The 22,765-nt window shown below is 42.7% G+C and overlaps 2 protein-coding genes across 2 annotated transcripts in view; one reads left to right on the top strand and one right to left on the bottom strand.

The window, feature by feature from the left end:
- Window positions 1-19: 19 nt before the first annotated feature.
- The window catches only part of LOC5516651 (protein phosphatase 1 regulatory subunit 12A), a 50,550-nt gene continuing 27,804 nt past the window's right edge, over window positions 20-22,765 (top strand). Inside the window, exons 1-10 of the mRNA XM_048721593.1 lie at window positions 20-133; window positions 8,878-9,003; window positions 9,547-9,645; window positions 10,051-10,149; window positions 10,887-10,985; window positions 13,459-13,557; window positions 13,946-14,044; window positions 15,075-15,173; window positions 15,785-15,868; window positions 16,380-16,526. Coding sequence (XP_048577550.1) covers window positions 8,887-9,003; window positions 9,547-9,645; window positions 10,051-10,149; window positions 10,887-10,985; window positions 13,459-13,557; window positions 13,946-14,044; window positions 15,075-15,173; window positions 15,785-15,868; window positions 16,380-16,526 — 942 coding nt within the window. The 5' untranslated portion in view covers window positions 20-133; window positions 8,878-8,886. The remainder of the gene's footprint in view (window positions 134-8,877; window positions 9,004-9,546; window positions 9,646-10,050; window positions 10,150-10,886; window positions 10,986-13,458; window positions 13,558-13,945; window positions 14,045-15,074; window positions 15,174-15,784; window positions 15,869-16,379; window positions 16,527-22,765) is intronic.
- Window positions 2,122-6,090, bottom strand: LOC125559889 (uncharacterized protein K02A2.6-like). Its single transcript, XM_048722063.1, has one exon. It carries the CDS (start codon window positions 6,088-6,090, stop codon window positions 2,122-2,124), a length of 3,969 nt encoding a protein of 1,322 aa, XP_048578020.1.

The raw sequence follows: 22,765 nt of genomic DNA, 5'->3' as shown, positions 1-22,765 counted from the left end.
CCTCAAGTCAGATGCTATTATCGCGACCTGTGAAGCAGCGCTGAAACACATTAGAATGGGAATACCTTAAGTTTAGTATTCATTAGAGCCAAGACACTGATCCGGTCCATATTTTCCGTGTTAATGCTCTAAGGTGAGTAAACATCGATAAGATTTGTTTTCCAAGCAATCCCCTACAGCTAAAGGATCGTAATATAATTTTATTTGATAATTTGATACCATAAATTCAATACAATCACCTCATACGGTGTAGCTTAGCCTCTATGCTTGTTTTTATCATTATCAATGTAATCAAGAAATTTAAGAAGTGTGTACTTCGAGTTTTTAATAATCTATTTTTCATGGTATCACCGCTAGCATTACCACGTTATATTATCGTCATCGCTTTTTAATAGGCCGTTGTCTGCTATTTTGTGGATAAGATACTAAAAGCACAATCTTCATTTACTTTATAAATTGAGATAAATTTGTTCAGGATGTCGATGGTCCCATGAACGAGTTATAGCTAATTTTTTTTTGTTACTTTCGTCTAGACGTTAGCATACTTTACTCATTAGTAAAGTAACATTTAAATAATGAAATCCTTTAAGGTATTTATCCCTTAAGTGCTTCCACGTTAACAAACAATTGAAACTTAATATCGCTGTGTTAGCCATGTTTATTTTTACTTGGACATTGTTATTTCTCAGCACGTTCGAGTAAGTTATTATACGAGTAATTATAAACCATTCGTCACGTTTGATACATCTTTGGTACGTCAAAGCTGCGACTTAAGCGCCTTCCGTAGTGAAATTGTGCTCATTGTTTTTAGTTATCATGCCTGGTTTTGATGACACCAATAAACCCCGGCTCATCTTTACAGACATATCTATTTCTACTCCTAATAACTGATTGACATCTTATCAGATATAACAGGTTTATCGAAAGCAGGAGGTTATTAATTAAAACAGCAAAAATTGCACCATTATTAGATAATGACAGCCCGAGACAGCTAATAATATGTGACGGTTATCAGACTTTTTAGAATAGTGACTATTGTGGGATTACTCAAGGAATAACTCGGAGGCTATCAAACTTAGGGAACTCGAACTGATTACATTTTCCGTCCGAGTTAAAGTTAGCGGAGCAATTTTAGAAAACCAGTCCATAAAACAAGTCGACGATGGGACTTCACACGTATATCAGATTTACTCTTGAAAAGTTGTGGTCACGCGAGAATTTGAGCGCAAATGGCTACGTAGTCACGCTAGTATATCAATGTGAACTTTAGAAGCACACTAGCATACACACATTGGCACCCGTCGGGCCAAGACGGGACGCTAGCACAGTCTATTACCCGTGCAGTTCGGCAACCATGGACAGCTGTTTCGTCCTTATTATGACTCGTCAGCATGGCATAGCCGGTTTGCCTCAGTTAAACTTCATCGGCAAAAAAAATTGCAGGGCGACTTCGACTCGAACGAAGTGCTTTAAACCACAGCTCAGATCCATGTGGGATCTAGAGCTGCGACCGGGCTAGCGTGATGCCAATTGTGCGGATCACGCATGCGACCTTTGCTAGTCTAAAACTCCGTCGGATAGCCAAACTATCCTTGCGAGTATGTATACATAAATGTGAACTTTAGAAGCACACTAGCATACACACATTGGCACCAGTCGGGCCAAGACGGGACGCTAGCACAGTCTATTACCCGTGCAGTTCGGCAACCATGGACAGCTGTTTCGTCCTTATTAGGACTCGTCAGCATGGCATAGCCGGTTTGCCTCAGTTAAACTTCATCGGCAAAAAAACTGCAGGGCGACTTCGACTCGAACGAAGTGCTTTAAACCACAGCTCAGATCCATGTGGGATCTAGTGTAAGAAGAGGATAATAAGAAGTTTTGTAGACGTTTATTCAACGGTGAAACGAGCCATGAGTCTTGCACAATCTACGAGGGTCCAGGGTCACGTTCTGAGCACGTGCTCTGTCACGCAACTTGTCACATCTTCCCTCTTTTAACAGTAACGCTAACGGTTGGTTAAAACAACATTATAATAATCAAAGGGTAAAAATCGAAATTTTACAACTAAAATCATACGATGGATTATTACTAATGTTCAGTGTCCTAACAGTTTCAATGTTATTTTGGCACATAGTCTTTGAGCCATGCAGGAGGCTTCACCTCCCGCCGAGGCCTTGTTATAGCCTGTGAAGAATCTGGTGGCAGGGCAACCTGGCTGGGTTGCTGCTGAGCATCATCGGGTTCTGGTGATTCCAGAACATCAGGTACTTGGCTGTTTGTTTCTCCAGTGCTGATCAACTGTCGGCGGTTTCGTCGGTAGGTGGTACCTTCAGTCTCGACGTTGTAGCTCCTAGGTCCGGCTTGACCTAAACACGTACCAGGCGTCCACGTGTCTTGTCCTGGTAGCTTCATGCGCACAGTTTCGCCGACAGCGATGGGCTCCAGGGGCTTGCTGTGCTTATCGTAATAAAACTTCTGGCGTTGCTTGGTACCTATCAACTTCCTGGTGTCCTCTTCAGTGTTGTAGCTAGGCTGTAGTAGGGAACCAGCCACAGGGAGAAGTGTTTTGCATCGACGTCCGAAAAGGCGCTGGGCCGGGCTAGTTCCGATTCCAGCAGTCGGAGTATTCCGCCAGTCGAGAAGTGCTTGGAATTCTGACCCCCCGGATGTCTTGCATTTTTTAAACAGCCTCTTTACTGTCTGTACAGCATTTTCCGCTTTCCCATTTGCTTGGGCATATCTTGGGGATGACGTCTTGTGTTCGAACATCCAGGTCTTGGCAAATACACTAAACTCCGCTGATGCGAACTGCGGTCCATTGTCGGTTATAAGGGTGTCTGGGATGCCAAACCTGGCAAATATTGCCTTCAGCTCCTTTATTATTGCTCGTGACGTCACTGTGTTAAGCCGGGCCACTTCTATGTAGTTGCTGAAGTAGTCACTGACCACTAGCAGTGTTCGGTTGTCGAGCTCACAGAGGTCAGCTGAGACCTTTCCCCAAGGTCGAGCGACAAACTCATGTTGGAGAATTGGCTCCTTTCGTTGGCCACTGCGATGAGTCAAACATACTTCGCATTTTGTGATGTACTCCTTCAACTCGACAGTCATCCGCGGCCAGAAAAACGTGTCTCTTGCTCGTCTTATGCAGCCTTCTATACCGATGTGGGATGAGTGTGTCTTTTCCATAAGCTCCTTCCTCAGGGCTCTAGGAACCACCAACTGTTGGCCTTTAAAGATGAGTTCTTCTTGGACAGTTAGCTCGTCTCGAATATCAAAGTAAGGATGCACGCACTCCGGCAGGTCTGTTTTGCTCTCTGGCCAACCTCTCTTTATAACCTCTCGAAGGTTTTGTTGCACCGCATCATCTACTGCTGCATTTTTGAGTTGCTGCCAAGTCTCTTCTCTCACTGGCATCCATGATCGATGGTCAATCTCCTCCAGCTCCCTGGTAAACTCCCAGGCGTTGACTTCGGGTAGGTAAGCTCTGCTTAGGGTGTCAGCCAAGTAAAGATCTTTGCCTTTCTTGTACTTCACATTGAGACTGTAACTCTGCAGACTCAGCAGCATTCGTTGTAGGCGTTTCGGAGCAGTCGCCAGAGGTTTGATGAAGATTGGTTCCAAAGGCTTGTGATCAGTCTCGATGTTGACGACTTCGCGGCCGTAGACGTACGTATGGAAACGGTCACACGCAAAGACAATCGCGAGCAGCTCCTTCTCAATCTGTGCATAACGCGTCTCAGCGGGCGTGAGTGCACGTGATGCGTAGGCTACTGGTTGGCCATTCTGTAGTAATGCGGCACCCAATCCGCTCTGCGACGCATCGCACTGAAGCGTAATCTCCTCGTCTAGGTTGTAGTACCGCAATACTGGAGTGACTGTAACGGCATCCTTTAGCTTTTCAAACGCAGACTGTTGCGCATCATCCCAGATGAACTGCACGTCGCTCTGTGTGAGATCCCTCAGCGGCTTTGTGATGTCTGACAGCTGGGGCAGGAACTTTGCAAGGTATTGGGCTAGGCCTAACAGACGCTGTACCCCAAGCTTGTCGGTCGGTGAGGGCATGTCCACAATTGCTCGCACTTTAGCAGGGTCGACTTTAAGTCCCTTGTCAGTTGCTATGTGGCCAATGAAGAGTAACTCTGATTTCCTAAGTCTCATCTTGTCGGGATTCAGGTGTATGTCCCGTTGATCACAACGGTTTAGGAATGCCAGGAGGTTCCTGTCGTGATCCGCCGTTGCCTCCTCGTAGCTCTCGCCATAGCCCACTACCAGGAAATCATCAGCAACAACTTCGGTTCCAGTCAGACCTTCGGCAAATTCATGCATCTTTCTTTGAAACACTTCTGGTGCTGAGGAGATCCCGAAAGGCATTCTCTTCCATCGGTATCGGCCAAACGGTGTATGGAAAGTTGTTAGATAGGTCGACTCTTCCTCTAGCTGGACGTGCCAGAAACCGTTGCGGACATCCAACAACGTGAATACCTTGGCACCGTGTAATCGTGTTGCAACCTCTTCTATGGTTGGTAGGGGATAGTTTTCCCTCTGGATGGCTTTGTTGAGATCCTTTGGGTCTAGGCATATTCGCAGTTTTCCATCTTTTTTGGGAACTACTACCATAGAGCTGATCCACGAGGTGGGTGTGGTCACCGGTGCTATTATCTCTTTGTCCACTAGATCATTCAAGGTTTTCTTGAGCTGGGGTCTTAGGGCTACTGCAACTCTACGTGGTGCGTGTTGTACTGGTTGAGCGTTTGTGTCTAGTCTGATGGTGTATTCTCCATCAAGTTTGCCAACCCCGTCACTGAACACTGCTGGGAACTTAGCCAATATTTCTTCTCTTGTTAGTGCAGCTCCTGGTTTGGGGTCAACGGTGAACACTGTCGCTCCATCTTTCTGCGGTTTGTGAAACTGGTCGTTGTCATTGTACTGTATAATGTTCATGCCAAGGCATGCCTTACGCCCCAGAATCGGGCGGATTTCATGGCTGTCAACAAGGCGACAATCCAGCTGGCACGATACATGGTTTCTCCACACTCTAATGGTGACATGCCCGACGACTTTGATCTTTGATCCCCCATACGCCACTAAGGACGTTTGCACGGGTTTCACTTTTACTAGCTTGTGGTCGTTACACGCCTGCTTGTATATGTGCACTGGCAACACATTGCATTGTGCACCAGTATCAGGTTGGAAACGGATGAAACTTCCAGACTCTGATTGAAATGTGACCAGCTGCGAATCATCCAACCAGACGGCCAATACTTCCTCCGTTTGATATGTCTCCTCAGGATACATATCTGTTTCTTCGACTTCGGTAGCCTTGACTTCCTGTTTGCATCTATTGGCAAAGTGATTTTTCGCTCCGCACTTCCGGCAGTCCTTTCCTCGTGCGGGACACGATTCCTGATTTGCCATATGTTGGTATCCACAGTTGTCACATTGTTTGCCTTGACCTCGTTGCTTTCGCCGATAATTTTTGATGTTGGGTTTCTTCGACTCGAATTTACTCACGGCATTGACGTCTGTCTCAGATGTATCTTTGACTATTTTCATCTGAGCAAGCATACTCTCAGCCGCTCGGCAAATTTCATCTGTTTTCGCTAGTGTTAATTTGGACTCGCGTAACAACCTTTCTCTGACCTTCGTGTCATGTATTCCAAATAACAACCGATCTCGAAGTATTTCGTCTGGCGTAATCGTATCAAACTCGCAGGACTCGGCCAATTTTCTCAGCGCTGTTCTATAGTGCTCGTAGGACTCTCCAGGCTCTTGCATTCGCTGGTTGAAACGGAATCTTTCAAACGGCACGTTCTTTCTTGGTTGACAGTACTCGGCGAATTTCTTTATGACAGGCTCTATCTTGTCTGTCTCTCCTTCGGTCAGGGTAAATGTCGAGTAGACTTCTCTCGCCTCTTCACCGATAACTGTTAGCAACGTAGCTACTTGTACGGCTTCAGCTTTCTCGTTCAACCCAGTCGCCAACGAGTAGTTTTTCCAAGCGAGCACAAATCGCTTCCATTTGTCAGCAGCATTGCTATTGTGTATCTCCAGCGGCGCCGGCGGCGGTAAGACATATCCTGAGGCCATAGTTAACCGCTGCTACCATGTAAGAAGAGGATAATAAGAAGTTTTGTAGACGTTTATTCAACGGTGAAACGAGCCATGAGTCTTGCACAATCTACGAGGGTCCAGGGTCACGTTCTGAGCACGTGCTCTGTCACGCAACTTGTCACATCTAGAGCTGCGACCGGGCTAGCGTGATGCCAATTGTGCGGATCACGCATGCGACCTTTGCTAGTCTAAAACTCCGTCGGATAGCCAAACTATCCTTGCGAGTATGTATACATAAATGTGAACTTTAGAAGCACACTAGCATACACACATTGGCACCAGTCGGGCCAAGACGGGACGCTAGCACAGTCTATTACCCGGCAACCATGGACAGCTGTTTCGTCCTTATTAGGACTCGTCAGCATGGCATAGCCGGTTTGCCTCAGTTAAACTTCATCATTTTTTTGCCGATGATGTGTGTGTATGATGTGTGTATGCTAGTGTGCTTTTAAAGTCCACATCTAGTATATCAGGTTGCCTTTGAAATGTTGTAGTCACGCGAGTATTTCAGGTAATGCGAGCCTTGCGATCACGCTAGTATATCAATTTATTTATTTAGTTGACTTAAACACGCTCAACCTCCACACGAGGAGAAGCAAACGGGCTCGAGGTCCCATAGTAGCGCCCAAAAATATATATTAGGTATAATGTTTATTAGATCAAGCTTGAGCAACTGTGTTAGGTCACATTAAATTGTGTAGGTTGAGGACACCCTATCAAAAAGCAGACACTCGCCTGCCGGAATATTCTATATATGAAAAACAAAAAAACAAAAACAAAACAAAAAGTTTCGAGTTGTCGTATCAATACGGTAAATGTGCAGTGGTTTCAACAATAGGGGCGGTGGAGTGGTCCCATAAGTGCGGTGGGGTGAAAGTTGGGGGGGGAGGGGGCATATGAAGAAAACGTTGTCGTTTTGGGGGTCTGGTACCGAGGAAACTAACTAAAGATGGTCACAGTAACTGTTTTTCTCTTCTGGTTACAAGTCTTACAGTTTACGAAGCCCCTGGGGTACCCTCACCTTAAAAATTACAAGAATCATGCAGATTTTCCAAATAAGGAATGAATTAGTTTCCTTATATGGAAGTGACCGCGTTTGCCAAAAACGACAATTTCGGGCTCAATTTTCTTAATATGGGGAGTGGTTTCAGGAGGATGGGTGGTTGATGGTTTAAGGGGGGAGGGTTGGGTGTGGTTTCAGGGGGAGGGGTGGGTGGTGGTTTAGGGGTTAAGGGGTGGGTGGTGGTTTCAAATTCTTGAGCGCGATTTATAAGACACGTGGGATAATAGGTTTTTATGCACGGGATTTTTAACTGTTCAACAAATTTGTTTTCGGTTGCATATGTACCGCTTGAAACCCGGTTGCATATGTACCGCTTAAAAAAACATTCAAATATAAAGAAACTTTCGCTCAGAAAAGTGGGGGGATCTGCCCCTCTGCCCCTTTCCTTCCTACCGCCGCCCCTGGAATGCACGTTTGGCACGGTCGAAATAGACAAAAGAACGCCTGGCGATATAGACGCCGCTCTTTAGGCGTGCATTTTAGTTAAAACTATTTTTAGACAAATTAAAATTTGTCATTTAAAACCGCACTAATATTTAAGCTCGACATGTTCAGAGAATAAAATTAAGAAGGCAAACGCTGCAAGAAATAAGATTAATATTACTTGGATAGAGTCGGCAGCAATAGTGCGCACGGGCAGGTCCAAGATTTTTAAATGGCGGGTTAATTTTTGTAAATAAATAGAATCAAAGACTAAGAAAAAAGGCGGCTTAGAAAAGAAGGGGGTGGGTGAATAATTTCACCCGTTTCACCCCCTGGATCCGCCCTTGGTGCGCTTTCTCTTCTACGTATTATGAACAGAGAAGCCAGAGCTGTAGAACAGCGTTGGGGTTGTTGATAAAGTCAGACATATCCCCCACTTCCTCCACCAGCCCACTTGCAATAAGTCAGTAGTAAACATTTACTTACCCTCAAGTCTAGCCGAATACGACTGACTATAAGAGAATATAATGCCTATACTGAGGAATGAAGATATTGAGCATCTTTTCGTTTTTTATTTTCTTTCCCCCCCCTGCTTTTTTTATCGCAGAACGACATGGCGCAGCCAGTCATTCGAATTTTATGTTGGTAACGAACTACAGCACATGTCCTCGTCAGTTAGTTTAAGGTCGCGCGCAACGCCGGCATTTAATAAAAAATAGCCGCGATGCTTGAATAACGAAGTACCCATCTCATTTAAATAAACTAGGCACATAAAAAGTACGCCATTCGTTTTATACGTCGTTCATTGTCCGTTCTTTTCATGGCAGCTTAATCAGCATTTAAATGTCATTAAACAACATTATGCACTTGGAACGGTACTTGAATAGAACGGCGTCTAATTTCAACCCGGTCTACAGGCGTTCGGCACGGGCTGGTATGGCGCGAAGAACGCCTAAGTCGTGCCAAGCGTGCCAAATAGAATGGACCGGTCTAATTTGATTTAGACGCTGTAATTTTCATGTAACTAACACCTTCTATTTGGAACGGCACATGAAAAGAATGGCGTTTAAACTAGGCCTTTGTTCTTCCAATTGCCAGTTATTTGCCTCCATAGAGATCTTATCAGTAAAAAAGATTAAAATAAAAAAGTCGACAACAACAACGCAGATCTGTTTTTTTAGAACAATATTTCGGCAGACCAGTACCTGCCTTCTTCGGATTACAGAGTAAAAAGGCACAATCGTAATTCCTTGAATTTTTTTTATTTTATTTCTTAGCTGAGATTTATGCGGAAACGCGATTCAGGTGGAGAGCAATTTCTTATTGCAATCAAGTTCGACAAGGCGTCGGAGATCCCTCGTCTTGTATCCCTTGGACTCGACGTCAATTCACGAGTGGACTCGGTAAGTGCTGATATACTACGTTTGACGAGGTGTCGGATACCCCTCGTCTTGTATCCTTTGGACTCGACTGGTGCACACTAGTTATGCCAACTGCACACTAGCGACATATTGACATAACGACATGGGCGACCGCACTCTTATCTTCAACATAACGATATGGACATAACGATATAAGAGAAAAAACATGTTTTTTCTTTCATGTCATTATGTCCATGTCGTTATGTTGGGCTAAACATAGTGCGCGCGCCAATGTCGTTTTGTTGTTATGTTGCTAGTGTGCACTAGGCATTACATAACGACATAACGACATTGGCGCGCACTCTTATCTTCTTATGTGTGAATGGTTCGACATTTTGACATAAACCCGACATAACGACATGGACATAACGACATAAGAGAAAAAAAAACATGTTTTTTTCTCTCATGTCGTTATGTCCATGTCGTTATGTCGGGCTAAACAGAGTGCGCGCGCTCAAGAACAAGCAAACATCTCGTGACATTGCGACGTAAATTCTTCAGTTTAACCGAATTTTTTTATTGTAGAAAGGATGGACTGCTCTTCACCACGCGGCGACCAAAAACAAACTTGCTTGCGTCAACGCTTTGATTTCCACCGGTGCGGATGTCAACTTCACAGATCAGGTTGGTTACCCTGTAATATACTGCATTGCTTCCCCCCCCTCCCCCCCTCTCTTACCCCCCCCCCCCCCTCTTCCCCTCTTCCCCTCCTCCCTCCCGGCCCTCCCCCCCTTCCCCCCTCCCTCTAGACTGAGGCTTTGAAATAGATTGGAGCAGAAATTAACAACACAAACTTGTTATCATATGAAAGATCCAAATACTTGGATGCTAGAAGAAAGCTGTGGACGGTCAGGGGTGAGTTCGCCTTCCCTTCGGCCTTCTTTTCTGCGACGCGAGAATCTCTGGAAGTCTGGATATGGTTATTTCGACTACCGGTCATTCTAGCTGATAATGAGGTTCTTAAAATAAAGTGCAATCGCATATCTGTAACACGTTTGTTATTCCTATTTATTGCTTCATTTGTGGCAGGCCGGGCAAAGTGCTCTTCACCGTTCCGCTATTGCTGATCACTCACTTATCGCGGGCGCACTTCTCGATGCTGGATGCAACGTGGATGCGCAAGACGAGGTAAGAATGGGCTTGGGAACCCTGTGTTCGTTAAGTTATCTAAGGCTCTGTATCAATAGCAATGACAATACCCACTCTACAATACTAGTAACAACAATAACAATAACAATAACAATAACAATAACAATAACAATAACAATAACAATAACAATAACAATAACAATAACAATAACAATAACAATAACAATAACAATAACAATAACAATAACAATAACAATAACAATAACAATAACAATAACAATAACAATAACAATAACAATAACAATAACAATAACAATAACAATAACAATAACAATAACAATAACAATAACAATAACAATAACAATAACAATAACAATTACAATAACAATAACAATAACAATAACAATAACAATAATAATAATAATAATAGTAATAATGTATGTTTATTTTCAATTCCAATCGCAGTCAAGAACTGAATAATAGGTAGCACACTTACACATTTAAATACTTAACAAACAACAATTCGCTAAGTCGTTTTGTTGGGGTTGGGGCTGTTAAACGCTAACTCAAATTTCTCTACGTCTTCCTTAACGTGGTTCTATAATGCTGTCAATTCTCGGGTTAGAAACATTAGCTCTACAGTGGTACATCTATTTCATATATTTCAAGTGTCGATGCAGACCATAAAGTCAGACGCATACCAGCCGGATTGATAGAAATAATCTAGTGGTTTTCTTTCTACGATTATTTGGGATAAAGTTGCCGCTTGTTTACAGACGGGTAACACCGCGTTACACGAGGCGTCTTGGAATGGATACAACAAATGTGTCACAGTGCTTCTACATGCAGGATGTCGCGTGAATATCCACAACAAGGTATCACCATCATCATCACAACATTATCACCGTCATCATCAACAACATCATTATCATCATCATCTTTTCATCAACTTCCTCCTTATCATCATCATCACCACAATCGTTATCATCAGCAGCAGCATCATTGTCATCACCATCACCATCATCATCACCATCGCCATCACCATCACCATCACCATCACCATCACCATCACCATCACCATCACCATCACCATCGCCATCGCCATCGCCATCGCCATCGCCATCGCCATCGCCATCGCCATCGCCATCGCCATCGCCATCGCCATCGCCATCGCCATCGCCATCGCCATCGCCATCGCCATCGCCATCGCCATCGCCATCGCCATCGCCATCGCCATCGCCATCGCCATCGCCATCGCCATCTCCATCTCCATCGCCATCGCCATCGCCATCGCCATCGCCATCGCCATCGCCATCGCCATCGCCATCGCCATCGCCATCGCCATCGCCATCGCCATCGCCATCGCCATCGCCATCACCTCCATCATCATCGTCACCAAAACCATCACCATCGTCACCAAAACCATCACCATCATCATCATCACCCCCACCACCATCATCACCGCCATCACCACCATCATCTTCACCGCCATCATCGAATTTGTGCTTATCAACATTGTCACCGATTACCATCATCAACGATAACCTATCATTAAATATCATCATTGTCATCACCACCATCATTATAATCATCGACAATGCCATTATCACCCTCATTAACAATCTCCACCACCATTCAGATAACCGCCCCAGTAAACAACATCAATCGATTATCATCATCTCCATCATCATCATCCTCTCTACCGCCACCGTCATCCTCAAACACCACCACCATCATCATCTCCATTATCATTCTCTCTACCGCCACCGTCAACCTTTAAAAATCACCACCATCAACATCAACATCATTATCATCATCATCTTCCTCTCTACCACCACCGCCATCCTCAAACACCACAATCATCAACATCTCCATCATCATCATCCTCTCTACCACCACCGCCATCCTCAAACACCACCACCACCAACATCTTCATCATCATCTTCCTCTCTACCACCACCGCCATCCTCAAACACCACCATCATCAACATCTCCATCATCCTCTCTACCGCCACCGTCATCCTCAAACACCACCACCACCATCATCATCATCATTATCCTCTCTACTGCCGCCGTCATCCTCAAACACCAATATCATCAACATCATTTTCATCATTATCCTCTCTATCACCACCGTCATCCTCAAACACCACCACCATCAACATCTCCATCATCATCATCCTCTCTACCGCCACCGTCAACCTTTAAACACCACCACCATCAACATCTCCATCATCATCATCCTCTCTACCACCACCGTCATCCTCAAACACCACCATCGTCAACATCTCCATCATCATCATCCTCTCTACCACCACCGTCATCCTCAAACACCACCACCATCAACATCTCCGTCATCATCATCCTCTCTACCAACACCGTCATCCTCAAACACCACCACCATCAACATCTCCATCATCATCATACTCTCTACCAACACCGTCATCCTCAAACACCACCACCATCAACATCTCCATCATCATCATACTCTCTACCACCACCGCCATCCTCAAACACCACCATTATCAACATCATTATCAAGATCACTCGTGCCATCGACATTACGGAAAAACCTAGAAAATGCGCAGTTCGAGAAGGAAGACACAATTTCTTACAATGGCCATCGGTTCCTTGTATTCCGGAATATGATTTTCAAAACCCAAACAACGTTTGGCCTAAATGCAGATTCCCAGATTTTGGCTTTTCCAGATATTTTTCATCCTTGCGCTATCTATGGGCTTAGGGACAAAAAGCTCAAGTTTCAATGAAACTTTACAAAAAGTCGCATCAATTAAAAAAAAAGTCGCATTTGATATTTTGTCTGCTATTACTCACTAAGTATTTAAACAAAATTTTCTGCATTATTAGATGTTTACTGGCTTATTTGAAGCGTCATGTCCTTGCCATCATGATTATCCATCCATACATGACATGACGGAAAAACATGACGTGACGCTTCAAATAAGCCCATTTCACATCGAATAAGGCGGAGAGTTTTTCTGAGTACTTATAGCAAACAATAGTAACTGATAGCAAACAAAATATCAAGTGCGACTTTTTTTTAATTGATGCGACTCTTTGTAAAGTGTCATTGAAATTTGAGCTTTTTGTCCCTGAACCTGATACACAGGGCAATGATCATCAAGGAAAAAAATATCTTAAAAAGCCAAAATCTGGTTATGTGCACTTCGGTCTCACGTTATTTGTATTTTGAAAATCAGTCCGTAATACAAGGAACCTATAGCCATTGTAAGAAATTGTGTCTTCTCTTTCTATCTGGAATTGCGCGTTTTCCAGGTTTTCCGTCATGTCTCCATACACCCATAACTACTTGTTTTTTATTCCCAGGCAGGCTACACGGCGCTACACCTCTCTGCCCAGAATGGTCACCTCAACGTCACTGAGTTATTACTAGATGCCAAAGCCTTGACGGTATCCAAAAATAACGTGAGTGACAGCCGATTGGATAGAGCATGCAAGGACATATTGATAAATAGGCAGAAAAGATTAACGAACAGACAGAACCAAACCGACAGTAGGAAACAGAGCCGTAACAAAAATTGGCTGAGGGGGGGATACGCAGCAATAGGTATTATATGGAGAAAGCATAGTATTTGAAGAAATTATTAAACTTTTTGCCCGCCAAGGTGGGTTACCCGAGCACCTGCGTACCCCCCTGTGCACGCGCCTGGGAAAAACGAAACAGTTCAGACAGAATAGACGGACAGACATAGAGGAAACAAGAGGACGGAAGACGGGCAGACGAGGGAGGAAAACAAACTAATCTGTATTTCAGTCCAAAGACGTCGTTACATGCTGTGTTGCTTATTTGTAGTACGGTGACACTCCCCTTCACGTCGCCTCACGGTACGGACACCACAAGGTCTGCACAATCTTGCTTTCAAAAGGAGCCAACAAATCCGACCAAAATAACGTGAGTTCCAATACAGTGCGACACGTGCTACCGTGGCCACCAAGAAAAGTTCTAAGAATCCTAGCCAATCAGGGTGCGAGATTCACTGTCTTGGATGACATTTTTCCATGCTGATTGGCCAAGTGCGATTCTTATCAATCAAATAGTGCCTTCCTGGCATCCTGATTAGTTAACTTTCTGAAAATGTCCAAGATGGCCACGGTAGCGGGGTTTAAAATGATCAGTGACCAATAAGCCGCAATATTCTCAATGTCTCTGGATATTCTGCATCCCTGTATTCCCGTCCCCAATATGATTTCGAGGCCTTTTACGGCCCTGATTCAACAACCTCTAGAAGTTATGCAATCCTGCAATCCTAATCGAGGGCACCCAACGACGAAAATTCCACAACCGGCCTAAAATGAGTTAAGATACCGTTTTTATTCGTTTGCAGTCAGTTTTATACAATATAGAGCTTTCCTAGATATTTTTTATCTGTTCAGATTTGCTAGGCGAAATAACAGCCATCCGAAAAATCTAGTTATTCATCCCGAGGCATCCGAAACTCCTAGCGATTCTTAGGTGCTTAAGCGTGATTTCTATGTAATGTCCCTGTGTACTCGCTCCCGAAAATACTAGGGTTCCTTTTTTTAAAGCATGTCGGACGAAAAATTCTCCCGAAAATGGTGATGGTGGTAACAAAAGCAACTCCGAAAAACATAGGTGATCCAGCTCTCTTCCCGAGAAACATAGGTGATCTGGAAATACAAATTCCAAAAAAAGTAGACATTTCTAGGCCGACCCCGAAATCCGTAGATGACCTTGCTTCCGAACAGATATTTGACCGAAAATGGTCGTTGGGTGTCCTTGCCTGATAATATAGAGTAAAGCTTAGAATAGAGTGAACAAGTGGTGCTTGGGGCCTCTTGAGCCCGAGGTAAGGGCTTCTTGGTCTAAAGTATTATCCATGTAAAGCATCCAAAAATGCGAGGCTTCACATCGTATCTTCATAATCACATTGCGTTATATTGTATTTGATTGGTTTATACAGGCAGGAGACACGCCACTCCACATTGCAGCACAGCTGGGTCACGTTACAGTGGTAGATGCGTTACTAGAGGGGGGTCAACTAATTGCAACTAAAAACAACGTAAGCACCTACGTGTTCATAGCTAGATAAACTGGTGGAAGAAAAAAAGATATTTTCCTGGACCATACTGTAAGCTGCTTTAGTATTACAGAGAAAAAAAACAATTTCCACTGTCTACAAATAGCAGAAGCTAATCAAGGCGGACAGTGGATATGATATCTCAACTAAGATGTTTACATTTTTTTCAATTCATCCCTTATGTTTTTTTTCATTTCCCCTGTTTTTCTTTTTTCAATTCTTGTTTTCCTTTTTTTTTCTATTTTATTCTTTTTCAACACATTGTGAAAAAAGACAATCTATCTTAATATGCATGGAACAGCCATCTGTAGCCGACCCTCCCTGTTCGCGGCCCCAAATCTTTCTCATTTCATCTCATCATTTCCCCCAAATCTTTCTCATTTCATCTCATCATTTCCCCCTAATCTTTCTCATTTCATCTCATCATTTCCCCCTAATCTTTCTCATTTCATCTCATCATTTCCCCCAAATCTTTCTCATTTCATCTCATCATTTTCCCCTAATCTTTCTTATTTCATCTCATCATTTCCCCCTAATCTTTCTCATCGCATCAAGCTTCCAGATGTTACCCAGTGTTGTCTATTCTGTCTAAGGTTGGAGAGACCGCTCGAGACGTCGCCATTCGCTGTGGAAACAAATCCATCGTACAACGCATTCCGCTGACCAGTCTACCGCGGGTACAAATATAATTACCATAACATGATTTATAAAGACTTTCCCACTGGCCATTTTTCCGCCGAGGATTGAGTTGAATTCAGCGTTCTTGCAGGCGGTACTCGGTGTTGGAAAACCCGCTCAGTTTGGTGAAAGGAGAAAGAAGTTGTTTCCGTCCTTCTCTCTTCTCTCCCCCCTGCCCTGCGTCCGTCTTTGCGATCACCTCCAGGAACCACGCGGCTTAAAATACAAGATCACCGAACTGAGCGGGTTTTCCGCGATGTGAACACCGAGAACCGCCTGCAAGCAGGCTGGGTCGAGTCGATAAGCGAACATCATGCTGGGACGATTTTAAGGGACGCAACTCAACATGGCGTGGTAAACATGTTGATGTGATACTGAATGAAAGCTAGAAAATGGTTGGTTTTGCATTTCTGCTCTCAAAATATCTTCGTTAGTTAGATTCACAATTCAATATTGGCATCGTTCGACACCATGTTGCTATTTAATGTTTTTAATTTTTTTTTTTTTCAGCTCGTAAAAAAGAGAGTGCGTCCATATAGCGCGGATGTCGCGGACTTATTGCGACATTATGAGACCGCGACCTCAACAGGAATTATCAGCTCAGCAGCCTCGCCTCTTTGGATCCCCAAACCAACCACAGGGAGCCCAAGACCGAAGGTACGAATCCCCTGATTTCCCTTTCTACAAAGAAAGATTCTGAAAATGATGACCCAGTGAGAATTTTCGGCACAAAAATTCGTTTTCAAAAAAACCTGGCAACAAGCAAATATGGCGGACGGTTGCTATAAAGGAAGTAACAGGGGGTGGGGCAATGGGGGCACGTGTCCCCCTAATATAAGGAAATGACCAGAAGGGGCGTGGCTGTAGCCCCCAGTACTGTGCCGCCCCACCCCCCCATAATCCTATGTGGCCTGATTCAGTTCTGTATTTTGAGACCTCTGAGCGAAAGAAGTTATAAACTACAAAAAAATAAAGGTAAGTTTTATTAAGAATCGACAAACTTGAGTAATATTCTTTGTGTCGGAAATCTTGATTTCGGAAATTTTGGCATACACGTTTTTCACGACACCTTCATAATCGCTGAGGGTTTGCCGGATTAAGTTTAGTACTACTAGAGACGCGTGCCTGATTTTCTGGCCTGCCTCCATGGTTCAATACTCAGTCACACAGGACGGTGCGCGCCGCTCCCCCCATCACCTCCAAGCAATTCCTCCATGGTACACGCCCTTGAAGTCCAGGAAGGGGGGGGACGCACTGCATGATGGGAAGAGATTTACAACTAAGAGAATATGGCCCATTAAATGGGTGAACCTCTTTTCCACCCCCCACACCCCACCTCTAAGTGAATTTTCGGATAAAACTACTGCGATCATACCCCTTGTGTTATTAGTCTTGTATTTACTATAATGTATTGGAATCAAAGCATTCATTATCAGCGTCGAGTTGATTTACAAGCTTTTTAGTAATATCCTTATTAACATCGGTTTTTACCTTATATGGTAATGATTATGTTCACTTTCGTGTTGCTAATGTGCCTATATACCTACATTATTCACAAGAATAAGTGAACCTAAAAGTTGATTGTTTCTGCCATCAATATTTAATAGTTCATCTATTACGACAAATGAATAACTCAAGTCATGCTACGATGTTGATACATAGCTTATCATCGTTTTATCTTTTTCATTCTTCTTACGACGAATCAAAGGTACTCATCATTATCAGTGAGGGCTGTCCCCTGCTCTCTTGTTGATTTAGGTAACTTGGGATTTCTTTTTGAGCTGATGGTGTACACCATTTTCTTGGAATACACTTTCTAAGAAACTCCTGCAGTACCTTTCTAAATTCTTCCATCCCAAATGAATACACCAGAAAGTTGATAAATGAATTTGAGTACATAACAATCTCCAAGTAAGGAAACAATTCCTCGACTCTTGTGTCATACCAAAGCGCATAAACGACCGTAAAGGTTGCTGGGTAATAACTGAGAAAGGAGGCAGCAGTTACAATAAACAAGGTTTTCGTCAGTTTACGGGTGTCTGGAACTGCTCTTCGGTTGAGAAAAGGCTTGTTGAATCTAAGTTTGATCCATATAGCGAGATAGCAAGAAATCGTCACCAAAACACCAACACCTACAATGACCATATTTAGCGACATCAAAACTTTGAGAAAAAAATAATGTTTTCGGCTATTGAGCACTATGTGAATATTTGCAAGAAAAGATAGAATCCAGGAAATGCTGATAAGTAGAGCGTAATGCTTGTTTTCCAGTAAACGATGCTTGAACGGCGAGAAAACGGCGTATGTCCTTTCGATGGCGATGACAATAAAAGAGCACAGTGAACCATCTACTGCAAGATACCCAACGCGTGTACTTAAATCAACGGCGATTTCATCGCCCAGAAGAAAGATTTTACATATGGATGTGGTCAGAAGAGCGATCCCGACCGTCAGATCAGCCACCGTCAGATTTACAAGAAGATAACTCGACTTCTTGACACGAAATTTCTTGCTCAGGAAAACAGCGAGCGCTAACGAGTTCACTAACACAATTACACTTGCCTCAGTTAGCTGAGCCTTTGCCAAATAGGGAGATTCTACATCGAACCCGGTTTTGTTCGCCATCCTGTCTCTTGTCAGCTGTGAATTTGTCCTCGTAGCAGTTATAAGACCAGTAAAAAATAACATTTCAACGGCCCTTTAACAAATTACTTCAGTTTTAATTATTAATTGATTTACTTTACCAAAAAAATATTACTTTAATCAAGCAGGCTCATATGTTTGTCTAGCCTGATTAAACTTTTGAATCTTATTGAAGACAGAAAGGATTATAAGGAAAAACCAACAGGATCCTCTGTATAAATCTTATCACGCAATGGCTAAATGAGGGGTAGCCGCTAAGGTGACCTAAAAATCAGGAGCTAAATGAGCGTAGTTTTTTTTAATAACGCGAGAAAATGCTACCTTGACGAACAAATGACCTGCCATCTCTATTTAGATAGAGGAAACATTTATCGAGGTATTGATGTCTTTGAAATAAAAAAATAATTCCCCTTGCATGTGTACAGTAGGACAACGCTATTTTGGGTGACACTTTGAAAATGTGTTATGCATTCGAGTAAGAGTAGTAAGCCGGTGACACACATTTTAATATTATTGTCCAAAAGTTGTTAATCTTCGTATGAAAACAAAATGGGCAAATTACAAATTCTAATGTGCCTTTTTATTTACCCTCTACGTTATTTGTACACAGCTAAAGCCTCAGCATTCCCATAGAAAGAAATTTAGCGTGAGGCCCGCTCTCACACTCAAGGTCTTGAAAATGACCCGTAGTTTGTTATTTTAAAATCATCCAAGCAAATAACACAATTAATAACACAATTAATTTTTGTTTAGAAACAAGAAGCGATTGTTTTTTATTTGGTTTTATTATTCCGACGCCTTCCGTTTTGTGTTCAGTCTATTTCGAGCACACACTACGAACTGCTAAGTCACGCATCGCGTGGGCCCCGCGTCACGCATCGAGTGGGCCCCGCGTGGGCCCACCGGCCTCCCCCTCAAGATCTTGCAAAATACACATTTGGCAGCCATATTATAAAAAAATAAAAAACTACCGCTCATTTAGTATTTCCAAGACCTTGAGCGAGAGTTTGGGGCTCGTGATGCGAAACCTTTTTAGTGTGAAAAAAAAAAGAATGCTCGAAATTATACACAATTAGTGTGTACACACAGCGGAAAGCGTCAAGAAACACCAGTCGCTTCTTGTTTCACAACAAACTAGAATTATGTTTACTTGCTAACATGTTATTTTTGGGGGTTATTAAAGAGAAGAAAAATCTACCGCTTATTGTGTATTTTCAAGACCTTGAGCGGGAGTTTGAAGGTACGCAATGCGAGACTTGCTCTCTTGACTGTACACAGAACAGGAGCGTCTTGAGCGGCTACCCCTCATTTAGCCACTGTGTAATATATATTCCTTTCTGTTTATTACACATAGTTGAAGTGGACAAGATCATACTATCCCACAGTGTAACGATGCGAATGTGTCGAAAATGTCCACGTAAAACTTGCAGGAATTTGTGTTTATTACGATTTTGTAGGCCGCCATTTTGAAATACGCCCAGCCCTTTAGTTTTTAGGTCATCACAGGTATCCCGCGCGCTCGCCCCAGGCTTTTTTAGACCAATTAGAAAAACGACTGCCATTGATTGATATGTCGTTGCTGTAGAAACAGAGCACTTATGTCCTGTCTTACATTACATGAGACTTACATGACATCTTTCGAATTTGGTTGTCAGAAGATGCTTCTCTACCATGAGATATATGTTTTTTATGACGTCATACACACCATGTTACCATCTTGTTGTATACCGCTGGGCACCTCCCATTCCTAGGCCTGCTACGACACGGCTTATACCGGTTTCCGACCGATTCTCAAATTTTCCACTCATGCGTCGCTTTGTGTGGCGTTTAGCGTTGAGCCCTGCTAAGCCAGGAAAGTTTTATACAATATTTGATTGGTGCTCATGAATAAGAGAAAATTGGTTGGTTTAAAATGAGCTTGTGATTTCTTCAGCTGATGGTATTCATAATAATCAGCGAGGGCGGACATCTGTTCTCTGAATGCTGTGAGAAACTGGCATTCCCCTTGAACTGATTGTGCATTATTTATCATAATCAGGGAGACTGTCCTTTCCCCTCCGAGTTCTGTAAGAAACTGGAAGGAACGTTTTCTTGTACTTGTTGTTCAGAGCAACACTTTTTGATGATTGTGCGCAACTCTTTCCTGAATTCGGGCATTCGAGAAGAGTAAATGATAAAGTTGATGAATGAGTTTCCGTAAATCATCGCTGCAGCAAGAGGAAACAAACTTTTGAATATGCCATCGCGATTAAAGACTTCGCCTAGACGTGTTATACCGATCGGTATGAAGCAAATTAAGGATACAAATGTGACAGTAAAAAGAGTTGACGTCAGTCTATTGTTGTTGTTGTTAGCTGGTCTTTGGTTTGGGAGAGGTTTTGCGAACTTCACCTTGATCCAGATAGCCAAATAACACGAGAACACAATCACAAGAAAAAACAAGCCAAATGATATTTTGATGGCGAGAAGAATTCTATATTCAATGCTATGAATATCCTTTGCGAGCTGTAATATTTTTGCAATGTCAGTGAAGACTTCTGCCTTCCATATTATTACAATGCCGATGAAGTAAGTCTTCCTTCTAAGGAGACGATGTTTTAGGGGCTTCAGGATCGCATACGCCCTCTCCATAGCGATAGCCGTCAAAGAAAATAAGGAAGCGCTTACCGATATATAGTTTATCAATAAACAAATGATATCAAATAGCTTAAAGTCAACACCTGTAAGCTTTTTCATTGTTCTGAATATTGTGGTAAACCCGACCATCAGATCCGCCACGGTCAGGTTGACGAGAAGATATGTCGACTTCTTCGCGCGAAATTTCTTCTTCAGGAACACAGCGAGTGCTAACGAGTTCACTATCACAATCACACAAGCCTCTGCTAGATAAAATCCTAACAGAACCCCGGGAGTGTCGTTTGAGTCTGTGCTATTCGTCATCTTATCTTCCTCACCGCAACTTTGATGGAGTTTTTGCCTACGAGGAAATCGATCCTGCTTTTTATGACAAGGTGTTGTTTGTTCAGCGTATTATATTATGGAAAACAATGAACTCTATCAATATATTTATTTGTAGAAAGTTGAAAATGATTATGTTGGTTCGGTTTCTTAGTTCGGTTCTATTAAAAACGAGACACTATGATTTTTTTTGACAGATCAATTAAAACAGCGACTTCTCAGTAATGATTAAAAGAAGACAATCATATTTGCCAATAACAGCTTAACAAAATGAAATTTATTTTAGGGGGGGATAATTCCAAAACTATTGTAAACAGAACTTGGGGGTTACATATTTATTCAGACGCCCCTATGTAACAGTTGGCAAATAATAACTTCCCGCAAAACTCTCACAGCTTGGCATATTTTCATCAGATCGGGGGAATTTCTTATCAGTCAGTCGAAAATATTTTAAATATCTGTTTTCGTTCGGGGAAGTGAAATTGTCCCAGGGAAGGGAAAACTGTGCCAGGGAGAGTATGAATATTTTTCAAGAGGTCAGTTGAAATGGGTGTATAAGGGAATCGACAGAATCTACAATGGTTTTTCATCATTTTGATGCTTTGAACAAGCGCTCGTGGGTACCCCATGGGTACCCCGCCATTTAGTTTTTGTTTACATTTTCGCAAGTTACATGCTGTATCATGGAATCTTACGTTCAGTACCTGAGAGCGTGTTTGAGGTAACTCGCATACATCAAAGTCGCAGGAGAAAGAAATTGAAAGGGACTGGCCTAGTGAGCACATGAGTAGGAGCTTATTTATATTGGGTATTTTTTTAAGGGGTATGCTCTTGAGATACATGACAAGTGGAATTTTCTGCAGTATTCTAAAATAAATCATTGTATACCTATCTTATACTATGCTAGATGGCACCTTTTTTTACGTAAATCCAGTGCATGATGCAAAGTTTGAGTGGGTACTGCCAAATAAACAAAGCAATTTCTGCCGTATTCTCTTTGGCTTGGTATAAAGATACATGCCTTCTTCATAGACTTCTGCATGGAAAGGAATCAGAAGTTTAGTGCTTATACATCAAACCCCTGTTATCTTTTTTTTTATAAAGATGAAAAATGTTCATGTAAACTAAGTTGCACCCTTTAGTCAAGCGGACAGAATTTCTGTTCAAAAATAGAGAGTTCATGTGGGTGTAATTGACAATTGATCATTCAGTTATATTATTTTGTAATTTCCAAAACATTTCAGGCTAAAATAGGATGCCTGATTTAATATAATTTTCAAAACATTGTCAGGCTA

The sequence above is a fragment of the Nematostella vectensis genome, chromosome 14 (assembly GCF_932526225.1).
Source record: "Nematostella vectensis chromosome 14, jaNemVect1.1, whole genome shotgun sequence".
Lineage (NCBI taxonomy): Eukaryota > Metazoa > Cnidaria > Anthozoa > Actiniaria > Edwardsiidae > Nematostella > Nematostella vectensis.
The sequence above is the reverse complement of the archived record's forward strand: the minus strand, read 5'-3'. Positions and strand labels throughout refer to the sequence as shown.

Bases quoted from the DNA above. Each gene is read 5' to 3' on its own strand.
- LOC125559889 (XM_048722063.1), bottom strand. From the start codon at position 6,090: ATGGCCTCAGGATATGTCTTACCGCCGCCGGCGCCGCTGGAGATACAC.